Below are 16,830 nucleotides of genomic sequence, written 5' to 3' on the forward strand. Positions count from 1 at the left end.
TTCTCTATTTCAGATGCTCATGCAGTACAAATTTTCTATTTGGGTTCACCCAATTTCCATCTACTGAACCAGAGCGAAAAATGTACATTAATAAGTAATTTTCCATCTTTCATTATCCAGGTATTGTGAATGGATTGACAAATATTCCTGGCAAAGATTAGAAGCTCACCATGTTTATATTACAGCCATAAGCGCCACATCCCATTAATCCATACTGGGACCACTGTACAACGTAGAGGAGACGGAGCTAATAGAATGCTTCATAAGCAATGTAAAATTGACCTTCAAAACCAGCAGAACTGAAGAAGTTGTTAAACTTTTAATGAAGCTTAATGTAACAAATACTCTGTTCAATAAATATTTTACAATTCTTTAAGGTATTATAAAATAACAGTTCAAGTTGTTCCCAGAGCTCTATCGACATTACTCCAAAATGGGATACTGGATCTATGAGAGCAGTCAAAAGATAACTGGAAGTTTCATTTTCCTGTTCAGACCACACATCTGTTAGTATCTCAACCTGGCGTTTCTTCAAAGCAGCCTCAGGGGAGAACCTCAATATGTTGGGTGAATCAAATGTAATTTTATATCGGCACAACTGCTCATATACATTGTATCAGTACAGCACACATTATGTGTGACATTTATGTATGGGCAGTTTTGAGGACAAAAATACTTGAGTTCACTTACCAATTAAATTGAGTCCAGGATGATAATCAAATGCATTAACACCTTCATTAACATGGATAGAAGAAGTTCTCATTGGGGCTGTTCCCTTTTCTTTCCAGCCCAAGACTAATGTATTCAAGCTAGTTGTAGCACAGGAAATGAAAGCTTCCAAATTAGAACAGTAACTCACTGGAGGAAGAAAGCAATGGAGATTTAATTTCATATTCATTAACAAGAAAGAAAGTGTGATTCTTAGTGTGGGATAATACAATGTGATTGTTGAATAATAGTTATTTCTCCAAACTAAAGGAATCTCAGATGTTTTATTGTTCTCACATGAACAAAAGGGGAAAATCTTCACGAGGAAACATCCATTCTTTAGACATGAAGATGGGCCAAAGGGAGGACGACAATTTTTACAACACCCTGGGATTTTCAGAGCTTCCTGGGAGGTAGGGGGTTTGGAGGAGGAGGCATGGGTGGTACTGGAGTTGGGCCTGCATCTGCCAGAATGGAGAACCAACAGTACTATTCAAATGAGGTGAGAAGTTTTCTTTCATTCATTTGTAGGACGTGAGCATTGCTGGCTAAGCCAGCATTTATTTCCTATCCCTAATTGGCCTTTAGGGGTCTAATGTCCTTTAGGGGCGGAAATCTGCCATCCTTACCTGGTCTGGCCTACATGTGACTCCAGGCCCACAGCAATGTAGTTGACATTTAACTGCCCTCTAAAATGGCCTAGCAAGCCACTCAGTTCAAGGGCAATTAGGGATGGTTAACAAATGCTGGCCTTGTCAGCGATGTCCACATCCCATGAAAGAATAAAGGACTTCCTTCGTGAAATAGAGACAGTGCACACACTGTTCTTCGCTAAGGCTGAGGGAGGAGAAATGCTTCCTCAAGATGCAGGGTGGATATAGCCTCCAACCGAGAATCCTTCTTCCCCTCTACCTCCTCCACCTTTGAGCAGCTTATACTCCTCTGTGTCCTCTTTCCTCATTCTCTCTGTCATGCTGCAAGCAAAGGAGGACTAAAAACATAATGCAGATGTTATGGAGTTGATCTTCCAGACAACTTTTCTTAGTGGACACATTGAACTTTATTTACGAGACTGCAGCAGCAACTATACTTCTGCATCAAACTCTATAACAAAAGAACAACTCCCTCTGCTAGAGGTTCCCCACACTGCTAACTCATTGGTTTACACAGATCATGTGATATTACAACACAAGGTTATTCTTAAAGCTATAGTCCTATGTTTACCCAAACTATAATTACTACATTCCTCCCCCTTTAACTTTTCTGTACATTTTGTATTTACAAGGATACTTACCTCATGACATTACAATATTTAAACAGGTTATGAAATTACAAGTTCAGTCTTTCAGGTGGTTTCCTGATCCATGTGGAGCGTCGCAGCTCCACAATTTCTGATTCTTTTGTAGGAAACACATTCTCTGGAACCGCATTAACATCAGGTACCTCATTAGGCACATGCAGTTCAATGTCTTCCACTCTGACAGAGACTTTGGCCATGTCTGTCCTTGGTTGAGCAACTTCAACAGGAACCACTGGTTTAGTAATGGTTACAGGTGGAACATCATTTTGTTGGGGTATCTCACTTTTTCTTAAATGATCCACAGGCTTACGGGTGATCCGGCCCTCCACTCCCACGTGGCACGACAATGGTCCGGTTGCAGAGATTTACTTTATCAGATAACCACTTCGGTCCTCCACCAAAATTCTTTACATATACTGCTTCTCCAACAGTAGATTGTTGCTCATGACTATACAAATCATGAGTCGCTTTTTGGTTCCCTTGACTTTTCTCCATCTTCCCCTCCAAATTGGGAAGTATTAGGCTCAGTCTTGTCCAAATATGGCACCTCATCAGTAATTTTGCAGGTGTTGTTCCTGTCGTAGTGTGGGGAGTTGTTCTGTAGTGAAATAGGAAATGAGCAAGTCTAGTTTCCAATGATTCACCGGTCAACTTTTTCATTCCTGCCTTAAAAGTTTGTACTGCTCTTTCCACCAGTCCGTTAGATGACGGATGGCACGGTACAGTCTTCACGTGCAGACTGATTGATACCATTGAGGCTGACAAATCATTGAAACTCAGCACTCGCAAATGCAGTACCATTATCTGAGACAATTACCTCTGGTAATCTGTGGATGGCAAAGCTCTGGTGTAGTTTTTCTATAGTAGCACCTGACGTTGGTGACTTTACCTCATAAACATCTGACCACTTGGAATGAGCATCTATAATCAGCTGAAACATGGTTCCAAGGAAAGGACTGACGTAATCTATGTACAATTGCACCCAGAGTCTACCAGGCCACTCCCATGGGCGTAATGGGGCTGCCACCGGCAACTTTTGCAGCTGTTGAGATTGCACACAGTGTTTTATACCCTTTCAATAGTACCGTCCATCCCTGGCTATCAAAGATAGCTTTGCGCCATCATCTTCATTCGTGAGGTTCCTGGATGGGCACTGTGTAGCTCTACTAAGAGTGGTTCCCTTCCTTGTGAAGGAACTACTATTCATGCACCCCATAATAGAATACCATCTTGACTGCTCATCTCGTGTCTTTGATTGAAAAATGGCTTCAAGTCATCAGAGACTGGTTCCTGAGACCAACCAAGTAACACTTGGTCTCTCACTAGAGACAGGACTGGACCATGATTCATCCAAATTCTTATCTGCCTGGCACAGACTGGTGAGGAATCTAGAAAATTCATCACTAACAGGAGTTCTTGGGGAATTGGGATGAGGTTATTTTTCTCTTGCAAAGGAAGGCGGTTTAGGGCATCGGCATTTGCTATACGAATCCCTGGTCTATGTACAAAGGTGTATTCATATGCTGCCAAAATTAGGGCCCATATTTGTATATGTGCAGAAGTTATGGAAGGTAAAGCCTTTTTGTCGCCCAACTAGGAGAGCAGCATCATTTTACGCCCCTTGAATTGTTAGTGAATCCCTTACAGCACTTTTCATCGCCAGCTCTATTTCTAACGCTTTCTTAAAATCAAGATCCACTTCAGCCAGCAATCTTCGCTGACTAGCATCCTCCTGCATGCCACATACTAAATGATCCCTGAGCATGTCATTCAGGGTTTCACCAAGATCCCAATACTCCGCTAGTTGATTTAACTTTGCCATGTAGGTAGCAATGTTCTCCCCCGAGGCTTTATTCCATGAATTGAACCTGAACCTCTGCATTGTGACTGAGAGCTTGGGTTGAAAATATCGCTTAACGAGGTCTATTAATTCACTGAAGGTCTTCAAATCTGGGGCATTGGGAGCCATCAAGCTTCAAATTAAACTGTAGCTTTGCTCCCACAAATACTCAGGGGAATTGCTCTCCTGTTTTCCTCCCCCGTGATTTTGTTGGCTTGAAAGTAGAACGCAAGACGTTCTATATATTGAGACCAATCGTCTGTGGCTGGCTCAAAGGGATCGATTCTGCCAAACTGTGGCATTTCAGATGAGTATATCTTCTGTTTTTTTTTGTGAAATTAGATACTCACAATCGCTGGGCGAGGTTCAGCACTGATTTATCCTGGTAGCCAGTTTGTAATAGAGTTGATCTTCCAGACAACTTTTCCTTAATGGACACACTTAACTTTATTTACAAGACATCAGCAGCAACTACATGTGTGCATCAAACTCCATAACTAAAGAAGAACTCCCTCTACTAGAGGTTCCCCGCGCTGCTAACACATTTGTTTCCACAGATAATGTGATCTTACAACACAGGATTATTCTTAAAGCTACAGTCCTACATTTATCCAAACTATAATTACTACAGCAGAGCGAGAAATTAGTGTATGAAAGAAAGATAACTAGAAATATTAAAACAGATGGTAAGGGCTTCTACAGTTATTTAAAAAGGAAAAGAGTAATAAAAGTGAGCATTGGTCCTCTAGAGAGAGAATGTTGGGAATTAATATGGGAAATAAGGAATGGCCACCACTACAAGTTCCCCTCCCAAGTCACGCACCATCCTAACTTGGAACTATATCGCCTTCACTGTTCCTTCACTGTCACCAGGTCAAAATCCTGGAACTCCCTTCCTAACAGCACTGTGGGTATTTCTACAACACATGGACTGCAGCAGTTCAAGAAGACAGCTCACCACCATCTCCTCAAGGGCAATTAGCGATGGACAATAAATGCTGGCCCAGCCAGTGACACCCGCACCCCGTGAAAAAATTTTAAAAATCCAGATTCTAACCACTCACTGCATGAAAAAAATTCCTCATATCTTCAGTTTCTTTTGCCAATTATTTTGAACCTGTGCCCTCTGGGTCTCGATCCTTTCATTAATGGGAACAGTTTCTCCCTATCTAACTGTCCAGCCCCTCATGATTTTGAATACCTCTATCAAACCTCCTCCCAAACTTTCACTTCTCCAATGAAAACAGACCCAACTTCTCCAGTTCTCTTATGTAACTGAAGTTCCTCATCCCTGGAATCATTCTTGTGAATCTTTTCTGCACCCTCTCTAATGCCTTCACATTCTTCCTAAAGTAGGGTGCCCAGGACTGGGTGCAATACTCGAGTTGAGGCTAAACCAGTGCTTTACACAGGTTTAACATAATTTCCTTGCTTTTATACTCCATGCCCCTATTGATGAAGCTCAGGATGTCATATGCCTTATTAACTGCTGTCTCAACCTATCCTGCCACATTCAAATTATGCACCCATATAGCAAGGTCCCTATGCTCCTGCATTCGCTTTAGAATTATACCCTTTATTTTGTTTTAAAATTAAGCTGTTTCCTCTTTAGGTACAAGGGCACCAGTAAGTTTGAACAATTATGTTCGAAAAAACAGCTTGATTTGTGCTAGTTCTTGGAAGGTTTTATGTTTGCGATGATGCAAATAGTTTAAGCAAGAATTTGAACCAAATCTTCACTTTGGAAAACCAGTGCAATTTTGCCAAAGCGGAAATTCTACCCCTACATACCTTGTCTGACCCATTCTTTATTGTGTCCTTTGTGCTGTAAAGTGAAGCAACACTTGTGATTTCCTTTAACCAGCTCTTGCCAGGTAATAGCTATGGTTGTCTCTTGCTCATCTGTTGAACTGGTTGGTCTTTCAAAAAGTGAAATTAAAGCTGTGGTAAAGCAAATAGCATTGACCTGCAAGAAAAACAAAATGCACTATACATTTTCCAAAACACACTGGTGAAAGTTGCAATATTTAGTATGGAGAAGAAAGCAATCATTGGAGAGGTGACTGCGAAGGTCCATTGACACAGTGGTTTGTTAGAAATCTCCCTGAACTTTTAATAAAGCTCCTTGAAACAAAATTAACAAAAATGAAAATGATTCTTATTTATCCTCACACTGATAAATTAAACACATGATGATAAATAAAGAATTCCTTTTATTTCACTTAGGATGAAAATTTTCATAACCTACCGCAACTAATTGCTGATGGTTCATTTAGACTTTTTCACAAATGGATCAAGTTAGGTATTCCTTTTGTGCATGTCATATATTTGGACACAGTTATGCAATGATTTGAGGTGGGTACCTTCTAAAAACAATGTAGGGTAGCAGACCTAGTTATACAGCATACTGTACATCAATTTGCAGCCAAGTAAAATGGAGCTTTGTGCATACATGGAAGCATACACACAAGAAAGATAAAAACAAAAAGCTAAAAGCTACTGCGGATGCTGGAAATCCAAAACAAAAACAGAATTACCTGGAAAAACTCAGCAAGTCTGGCAGCATCGGCGGAGAAGAAATCAGTTAACGTTTCGAGGCTTCATGGCCCTTCGGCAGAACTGCAGCATAGTTTCAACAAGGGAGAAATATAAATTGGTTTAAGGTGGGTGGGTGGGGGGGGGGGGGGGGGGTGTGTGGAAGAGACACATTGAGGGTGTGGTGTGATGATTGTGGAGATGAGCAGATAATCAAAAGATGTCACAGACAAAAGGGTCAAAGAGGTGTTGAAGGTGGTGGTCTTTGTCTGAGAAAAGTGCTAATTAAGAATGGAAGACAGGATATTCAAAGTACAGCTCTAGTGGGGTTGGGGTGGAAAGACTAAAGGTTTTAGTTTTAGATTTAAAAATAATGGAAATAGGGTGGGGAAAGAAGAATCTATATAAATTATTGAAAAAAAAGCGGGGTGGGGGGGGGAAAGAAACGGGGTGGGGATGGGGGGAGGGGGAGTTTAAGATCTAAAGTTGTTGAATTCAATATTCAGCCCAGAGGGCTGTAAAGTGCCTAGTCGGAAGATGAGGTGCTGTTCCTCCAGTTTGCGTTGGGCTTCACTGGAACAATGCAGCAAGCCAAGGACAGACATGTGGGCAAGAGAACAGGGTGGAGTGTTAAAATGGCAAGCGACAGGGAGGTTTGGGTCTTTCTTGCGGACAGACTGCAGGTGTTCCGCAAAACGGTCGCCCAGTTTGCGTTTGGTCTCTCCGATGTAGAAGAGACCGCATTGGGAGCAACGAATGCAGTAGACTAAGTTAGGGGAAATGCAAGTGAAATGCTGCTTCACTTGAAAGGAGTGTTTGGGCCCTTGGACGGTGAGGAGAGAGGAAGTGAAGGGGCAGGTGTTGCATCTTCTGCGTGGGCATGGGGAGGTGCCATAGGTGGGGGTTGAGGAGTAGGGGGTGATGGAGGAGTGGACCAGGGTGTCCCGGAGGGAACGATCCCTACGGAATGCCGTCAAGGGGGATGAAGGGAAGATGTGTTTGGTGGTGGCATCATGCTGGAGTTGGCGGAAATGGCGGAGGATGATCCTTTGAATGCGGAGGCTGGTGGGGTGATAAGTGAGGACAAGGGGGACCCTATCATGTTTCTGGGAAGGAGGAGAAGGCGTGAGGGAGGATGCGCGGGATATGAGCCGGACACGGTTGAGGGCCCTGTCAACGACCGTGGATGGAAAACCTCGGTTAAGGAAGAAGGAGGACATGTCAGAGGAGCTGTTTTTGAAGGTAGCGTCATCAGAACAGATGCGACGGAGGCGAAGGAACTGAGAGAATGGGATGGAGTCTTTACAGGAAGCGGGGTGTGAGGAGCTGTAGTCGAGGTAGCTGTGGGAGTCGGTAGGCTTGTAATGGATATTGGTGGACAGTCTATCATCAGAAATTGAGACAGAGAGGTCAAGGGAGGGAAGAGAAGTGTCAGAGATGGACCATGTGAAGATGATGGAGGGGTGGAGATTGGAAGCAAAATTAATAAATTTTTCCAGGTCCCGACGAGAGCATGAAGCAGCACCGAAGTAATCATCGATGTACCGGAGAAAGAGTTGTGGGAGGGGGCTGGAATAGGACTGGAACAAGGAATGTTCCACATACCCCATAAAGAGACAGGCATAGCTGGGGCCCATGTGGGTACCCATAGCCACACCTTTTATTTGGAGGAAGTGAGAGGAGTTAAAGGAGAAATTGTTCAGTGTGAGAACAAGTTCAGCCAGACGGAGGAGAGTAGTGGTGGATGGGGATTGTTGGGGCCTCTGTTCAAGGAAGAAGCTAAGGGCCCTCAGACCATCCTGGTGGGGGATGGAGGTGTAGAGGGATTGGACATCCATGGTGAAGAGGAAGCGGTTGGGGCCAGGGAACTGGAAATTGTTGATGTGACGTAAGGTGTCAGAGGAATCACGGATGTAGGTGGGAAGGGACTGGACAAGGGGAGAGAGAAGGGAGTCAAGATAACGAGAAATGAGTTCCGTGGGGCAGGAACAGGCTGACACGATCGGTCTGCCAGGACAGTTCTGTTTGTGGATTTTGGGTAGGAGGTAGAAGCGGGCCGTCCGAGGTTGGGCGACTATCAAGTTGGAAGCTGTGGGAGGAAGATCTCCAGAGGAGATGAGGTCAGTGACAGTCCTGGAAACAATGGCTTGATGTTCTGTGGTGGGGTCATGGTCCAGGGAGAGGTAGGAGGAAACGTCTGCGAGTTGACGCTCAGCCTCCGCGAGGTAGAGGTCAATGCGCCAGACAACAACAGTACCACCCTTGTCAGCGGGTTTGATGACAATGTTGGGGTTGGACCTGAGAGAACGGAGTGCAGTGAGTTCAGAGAGAGACAGATTAGAATGGGTGAGAGGAGCAGAGAAATTGAGACGGCTAATGTCACGCCGACAGTTCTCAATGAAAAGATCAAGAGAAGGTAAGAATCCAGAGGGAGGGGTCCAAGTGGAGGGAGAATACTGGAGGTGGGTAAAAGGATCCGTTGAACGGGGAGAGGACTCCTGCCCAAAGAAGTGAGCACGGAGACGAAGACGGCGGAAGAAGAGTTCAGCATCATGCCGAGCCCGAAATTCATTGAGATGAGGGCGTAAGGGTATGAAACTAAGTCCTTTGCTGAGCACTGAACGTTCAGCATCGGAGAGGGGAAGGTCAGGGGGTATAGTGAATACGCGGCTGGGGCTGGGATTGGAAGATGGGGTGAGGACGGAGGGACAAGCAGGGGTGGAGGGTCCCAGATGGGTGTTGGAGTCGATGAGTTGTTGGAGCTTGCGTTCCTTAGCGCTTGAGAGAAAGAGAAAAAGTTTCTTGTTGAGGCGACGGATGAGGCGAAGAATAAAATGAAACTGGGGGCACGCGCAGCTTTGAAAAAGGGTGCGGCGGTGCTGCTGGAGGGAGAGGTCGAGTGTGTTCATATGGCGGCGCATGGCACTGAGTGTGGATCTCAGAATGCGACGGGAACAGCAGTCCGAGAAACGTTTTATGTCCCGGAGATACCTGTAATCCTGGGTGGGTTCGAAACAAGAGGGATGGAATTTCAGTTGAAATCCACGTGGGGTGAGTCGGAGACGGAGACAGTCACTGAGAAAGGAGATATGGCTGTGAAAGCGGGTTTTAGTAAACACCTTGTCAAACACCAGGAGAGAAATGGAAAGCAATGAAGGTGAGCAGGGCAGAAGAGACAGTCGGAAATCCTGTCGGAGGACAGAACCATACTTCTTCAAAGAGGGCATTTTTTGAAGAGAGGTGGCAGTCAATCAAACACAAAGATAAAAACAAAAAGCTAAAAGCTACTGCGGATGCTGGAAATCCAAAACAAAAACAGAATTACCTGGAAAAACTCAGCAAGTCTGGCAGCATCGGCGGAGAAGAAATCAGTTAACGTTTCGCGCCTTCATGGCCCTTCGGCAGAACTGCAGCATAGTTTCAACAAGGGAGAAATATAAATTGGTTTAAGGTGGGTGGGGGGGAAGAGAAAGATTTCTGTCCCCTGGTACCTAAAGGCAGGCTACCAACTCTTAAATAACACTTAAAAAATGAAACATAAAAATTTCTACATGATTATTTGGAAATCCTAAAGATTCTGTAAAATTTGCTCTGCACCAATTGTATGATGACAGGTGATGCAAAGATAACAAACTGTGAGCTAACAAAATACTTGAGGTAGTTGCATTAACCTAGATATTATTTTGATAGCCTTTTTCTAGAGTTATACCACACATTTTACATTGGCTTGGAGTTGAAAATAAGTAAACAGGAATTTATTCATTTAAAAAAACTGTATGGCCTGTAAATAGTTGAGCATCATTCAGACAATAAGTTGATGAACACAAATAGAAGGGAATTATCTTGAAAAGGATAATGGTAGGGGAGTAAAGAGAATTCAATTGTTATAGTAAAATATTTAGCAGAAAGAGTAATGTCTGCTTTACACTACAGGCATTGCCTTAACATTGATATTGCCTACAAAGCGGTGCAGGCTGGCAAGACTGAGATAGTCTGCTGGTTTTGCACCATTCTGCACTGAGGCGCATATATGGCAACTCCACACACCAGCATAAAAACGCAGGTAAAATCTGTAATCTTAGCGGAGTGATGGCAGTAACCTGTTGTTTACCAACATTATAAAATTAGTGGTTCAGAAGACCATCCAGATTTGTTAAGGCTATTTATAATGTTACAACATTTGGCAAAATTCAGTGTTTCCTCAAATTTTTGATTTGGAATTATTGATATACTGAAGTTTCTCCACCTTGGTGATACAAAAGTAATTGCATTTATGCTTAAAAGGGAAAGCTGCAAACAGAGAGAACCGAAGAAATAGTGGGCTGGGAGGAGTGACCGCTAGTGCTGAAGAAACAAAAACTAATAACAACATAAAACTTAAACCAAAGGTACTAGAACAATTGCACCAAAGGATTGCATAAAAATAGAGATAGGAATTTCATTTGAGCTAATGTGAGAACAGCCCAAAATGTAACATTATTTGGTGGAACTGCCACTGAATTGTGTGTTGGTGTGACTTACGTGGAATATTTATTTTGGATTAATGAAATTCACTTAGTAAACTCGGCCCCATTAGGAGCCAATCACAAACAAAAATTAATGTAGAAATTTTCGTAATATTGAATAGCTGAAATTAAATTCATCAATCAGTATCATTAAAATAATCCAAATCCCTAGGATAATTTTTGATTAGCACAAGTTACCTCCCCACAGACGTCACCAAAGGTGAGAACTGCTTCATTTTCATCTTCTGGGTTATACCAATAGTGCATACAAATCAGAGTGTTGCATATTCCATGAAGTTTATACTGACAGGAAAATTCTTCTTTGGAATTAAGGTCATAAAAGCAAATCTCTTTACTGGTAAATGCAACTGCTACCTTAAAAAAGAACACAGAAAATTGCTTTTATTTGCAGCATGTAACAAGAGTTCCAAAATTTAGCAAATGTCTTCGAACAGTCATGGACTGAAGCGGTTCAAGAAGGCAGATCACCACTACCTTCTCTAGGGCAATTAAGGATGGGCAATAAAAATGCTGACCTAGTCAGCAACACCCTCATCCTGTTAAAGTGTAAAAAAAGAACTAATGCAAATGATTGTAATTTTTTGAAGTGCAATTACTATTATTCTTTAAGCAAACATAGCATCCAATTAAAATACAGCTAAGACCCACAAACAACAAATGAGATGAGTGCCAACCAAGAAATCAGGGGCTGGATTTTACAGCCCCCACCATCGGCGTGTTTGAAGATGAGTGGGTTCGTAAAATGCAGCGTGGCCTGTCCGCAGCGTTCCTGCCCACCCCCGACCTGTCAAACGTATCATGGAGAGCAGTGAAGGCACCAGACGACCAGCCTGCCCTTGGGCCTATTGAGGCCCAGTTAATGGCCAGTTAAGTGCTTCATCCCACTCCTGCCACTATTTTACCTGTGGCAAGGGAACACCCACATCAAGTGCGTAGCCTAGTAGGGCTCACTGGTGTCAGGCAAGGGAGGGAATCTCCATTGGGTCCCCTATGCCCATTGGAGGCACCCCAACCCCACCACCATTTAACCCTGCCCTGAACCTGTGAACGTAAAGTGGCTGTGAAGCTGCCGGCCTTTTGGTGGGCAGCCTCGCAATGACGTTTTAGTTGTTGGGGTGGGGTGGGGATACATCACCCTGTGAAACCCAGCACTAGGAAATCTTCCATCTCCTCTGTGAATAGTGCCAGGGCAACGTTTACATTGTTCTACATAAACAGATGGGAAATTAGATTTCACATTGGATCGGAAAGCACTCCATCAGTAGCGTATTAACATGCCAGCCCAAATTATGTGCTCAAATCCTAGAGGCTTGAAACAACAGCTTTCTGACTGACAGCCAAGAGTATGAGCAATTGAGACAGCTGATACTGACATTTAACTGATCTAAAATAGATTGCTTAATCTAGAAACATGCAATCAATCGCCCCTCATTACATATATACTCGATAAATAATGTTGAGGTCGTTTCAGTGTACAGGAAATGCATTTTATTATTTAACAACCATATACTAAGTGTGGGAATTTTGATTAAAAGATTAGGTATACCGAGTGCAATATTTTTTCAATGATCCCTGTGGTTATTTTCATGCATTTAAATGCAATGATTATAATGGAAATCTAAGTATATCAGTTTTAATTCTGCTGTTATTAAAACGATAATATATCTGAGTGTTGACTTGGTATTAGTCCTCTCAATATGTATAATTTTAAAGCTGAACTAAATATCTTCTAGAATTGTGAATTTGTCATTCATTCTCCAAGGCTCGGGGAGCAGATGTACTTGGGGTTCAGACACAGAAATCATTAAAAGTGGGAGGGACAAGTTGTTAGAATGATTTAATAAAATGGATACTAGCTCTTTAAAAAGAGCATCATATATGACAAAAATAAATAGTGCTAAATCTAGACACAAAATTAGTTAAGTTGCTGTCAGAATATTGTATCAAGGTTTTGAAGTTTTTACAGGAGATGGCAAGGCAATGCAGAGGGTGCAGATTCAATAGAATGATACAAGAGACGAGAGGCTTTGGCTATGTGGGAGGATGAGAATATGGGGCTTTCTTCAGTAAATCAGACATTTAAGAAAATATTTGATAAATGTGTTCAAAGTTGAAAAATTACTTTCACTGAGTCAGTAAATAGATGACATACATTTAAGGTCATTACAAAAAAAAAAGTGAGACATTTTTCAGCCAGAGACTTATTAGGACACGGAATGCAATATCCGAAACAGTGATGGAAGCAAATCCCATAATAGTTTTTGCTTTAATGAAAGTTGATTAATATTTGAAAAAAATTAAAATGGTGTTGGCAAAGATCCAGAGAATAGAAAAAAGTTAATAACTCTTTCAAAAAGCGTTGTGCAGTCTGGTTCTGTGTTATAAAGTTCTATGATTCTGCAGCCCACTACCTTACTTACCTATCTTCTATTCCATCAGAGACAAGTCAATAATGCAATTTTACAGGTACACCCTGGGGAGTTCAACAACAGCAATTGCATTTATAGAGCACACTTAACATTGGAAAACAGCCCAAGGCACTTCAAGGAGAATGATCAAAAAGTCACACTAAGCCAAAGAACGAGATATTAGGATGGATGGCTAAGCTTGGTCACAGGTATAAGTTCTAAGGAAAGTCTTTAAGGAGAGAGGAGTGGAGAAATTCAGCACTATAGCTCAACAAGTATTGGAATGATGGGTGTGAGGAATTTAGTGTGGGTTAGGATACAGGCAGCAGAATTTTGAATGTGCTCAAGTTTATGAAGATAGAAAAACGTGAGTTATGAAGAGAGAAAATGGGAGGTCGGTCGAACAGGCATTGGAATAGTTGACTCTGGAGTTACTAAAAACATCAATTAGGGTTCCAGCTCAGAAGAGCTGAGACAGCAGCGGTGATGGTCAATGTTGCCGAGGTGGGCATAGGTGGTTTCTGTGCTAAAGAAGTTATGAGGTCAGAAGCTCAGCTCAGCATTAAATAGGATGCCAAGGCTGCAAAACATCTGGTTGAGCTTCATACAGTAGCAAGGGAGAATTTGGAGTTGGTAGCAAGTAAATAGAATTTGTGACATGGACCAGAAACAATTGCTTTGACCATCCAATGTCTTACTTTATTCGTTCTTAGGGTGTGAGTATTGTTAGCAAAGCCAGGAGTTATTGCCCATCCCTAATTGTTCTTGAGCGGCCTTCTTGTACCGCAACAGTCCATATGGTACCCACAGTGCCATTAGGAAGTCCCAAGTTTTTGACCCAGCAATGATGAAGAAATGGTTATGTAGTTCCAAGTCTGGGCAGTGTGTGATTCAGAGGGAAACTTGCAGGTGATGGTATTCCTTTGCATCTACTACCTTTGTCCTTCTAGGTGGTAGAGGTCAGCCTTTTGGAAGGTGCTGTCGAAGGAGCCTTGGCAAGTTGCTGCAGTGCACCTTGTAGATGGTAACACTACTGCCACTGTATGCTAGTAGCGGAGGGAGTGAATGTATAAGGTGATGGATAGCGTGCCACTCAAGTGGGTTACTTTATCCTAGATGGTGTCGAGCTTCATGAGAGTTGTTGGAGCTGCACTCATCCAGGCAAGTGGAGAGTGTTCCATTACGCTTCTGACTAATATCTTGTAGATGGTGGACAGGCTTTGGAGAGTCAGGAAATGAGTTTCTCACTGCTGAATTCCCAGCATCTGACCTGCTCTTACAGCCACAGTGTTCATATAACTGGAGGAAATTGTGGTTTATCAAGGACTGCATGTCAGTTAAGCAGGCTAACCTAGAGGTAATGGCAAGATTGAACAAGGTGGAGGGCAGTTGGGACTGGGTGTCATCAGCCTACATGTGGAAGCTGATATCATGGCAAGAAATTTACGCTGTTCGTGCAGACGCGTACCCGACCCAAAATCGTGTGAAATCATGCCAGACGACGTCGGGCCGGCGTCTCGATGTCATCGCACTCGCGTGCAACCTTACGATAGGCAGGCGTGCGTGGGATTCGGAAGCACGCCCACTTACAATTGAGCCGACAATTAAGCCCATTAAGGTGCCACTTGTCAGAGATTTTACGTGGCCCGTCCACTTTTACGGTAGGCGGATGGGTCAAACGGCCAAACAAGGCGGCCTTCATATTTTCACTACAAACTACATCCAGGACTGGATGAAATGTCTGGGGTTAAATAAAATAAAATTAGAGGTTTGAGGGATGATCTACTATGTAGTCTGCTGCCAGCTGCTTGTATTTACAGTATTGTCACAGTTTGCAGCAGTTTATTGAGCTCATTTCATTTTTAAATTACTGCAGCTCCCTGAGGCAGCTCAACAGTAAGTGCCAGCCTTCAGGGGGTGCAAGCCCACACCCTCCCTTCTCTCAGTGCCCGCCCTCTTCCCACAAACCCGCCCCCATGCAGCACTGAGCCTTTCTCAGCGCGTGTTTCACACTGGCTGGTTGTTAATTGACCAGCCAGCGTGAAATTGCCTTCGGGGGCCAGTTGCAGCCGGAAGCAAATATGCGCGTATGACAAACAATATATCAGGCGGCCTGAATCTTACGCTCTTCAGGTTCACACTATTGGCAGGCCCGGAAGCGGACGCTAAATGCACTTCTGGCCGTGATCGCCCCCTGAACGCAATTTCACACAGGCTGGACGTTAATTGGCCAGCCAGCATGAAGCGCAGAGTGAGAAAGGCTCAGTGCTACTGGGGGAAGTGTGGGGCTGGGGAGGGTGGGAAAGAGGGTGCGCGCTGCGAAAAGCGAGGGAGCGGAACTGCCTCAGGGAGCTGCAGACCTCTCCAGGTTAAATGACAAAAAAAATGCAGCAAACTGTGCCTATACAGCACATTCAAACACTTGACAGCAGAACTCAAAAAACATCAGTCCCCAGATATCTTTTTTTATTATATTTCACCCCAGACATTTCATCCCACCCTGGATCGAGGTTTCGGTGAAAATATGTCTGCCGTCTGGCTGATTGGCCCGTCTGCCAACCATAAAAGCGGACGGGCCACATAAAACCAATTACAATTGCCTCCTCAATGGGTTTAATTGCCCGCTTAATTGTTGGTGGATGCGCTTCTAACTGCCGCGCGTGCCCACCAAGCAAAATATTGGGCAAGTGCACAATGATGTCAGGAAGTGCACCCGACATCTTTTTGCGTGATTTCACGTGCTGTCAGGTCAGGCACGCGCCCACACAACTAACGTAAAATTCTGGCCAATGTCTTTGAATGATGTCGCTAAGGTCCAGTATATAGGAAAGGGAAAAGAATGAATTTTTGGGAAACTCGGAAAAGTAATGGTGCAAAGGCAGGATGAGAAGCTATTGCAGGAAATTCTCTGGTTATGACTAAATAAGCAATAATGAAACAAGGTGGAACAATCCCAGTCAGCTGGACAATGCAGGTGAGGGATCCGTGTTAAAGACTACATAGAGACCGAGAAGGATAAGGAAGGGTAGTGGTCCATGCTCACAGTCGCTGAGGATATAATTTGTCTTTGAGAAGATGGCTCTGGAGGCCTGAATCCAGAGGTCCTGCCTCTGAACTCGGCCTCTACCATTTTTGTGGTGGGGTGGGGGGGGAAACAAAGGCAGGTCAAACTTTGCACATCCGTGGTTCACAGAGGCAGCTGCATATTAAAGTAGAGCTACTTTCGGTCTGGTCTGATTTTCGCAAGGAGGGAGAGGGAAATACGACTTTGCACATTTTACCTGGTAGGAGGAGCTCTAAACTTATTGGAGTTCTTTGGTGAGGCAGGGTACCCTTTTGTAGAGGTAAGGTGCCCTTATAGATATGGTCTCGGGAGACATTTGGGAGAGATCTGGTGCCCTTTGGGAGAGATCAGGTGCCGTTTAGTATTGTTAAAAGCTGACAGGAATGTGTGCAAAAAGTGGATAACCTCATTGGAATTGTCAAGGGAGCTGTCAAAGGGAACTGTCAAAG

The 16,830-nt window shown here is 43.5% G+C and overlaps 1 protein-coding gene across 1 annotated transcript in view; it reads right to left on the reverse strand.

Annotated features, from left to right (window-relative positions):
• The window catches only part of LOC144694186 (cilia- and flagella-associated protein 337-like), a 104,137-nt gene that overhangs the window by 68,456 nt on the left and 18,851 nt on the right, over window positions 1-16,830 (reverse strand). Inside the window, exon 5 of the mRNA XM_078564542.1 lies at window positions 691-858. Coding sequence (XP_078420668.1) covers window positions 691-858 — 168 coding nt within the window. The remainder of the gene's footprint in view (window positions 1-690; window positions 859-16,830) is intronic.

Source organism: Cetorhinus maximus, chromosome 19, assembly GCF_964194155.1.
Source record: "Cetorhinus maximus chromosome 19, sCetMax3.hap1.1, whole genome shotgun sequence".
Classification (NCBI taxonomy): domain Eukaryota; kingdom Metazoa; phylum Chordata; class Chondrichthyes; order Lamniformes; family Cetorhinidae; genus Cetorhinus; species Cetorhinus maximus.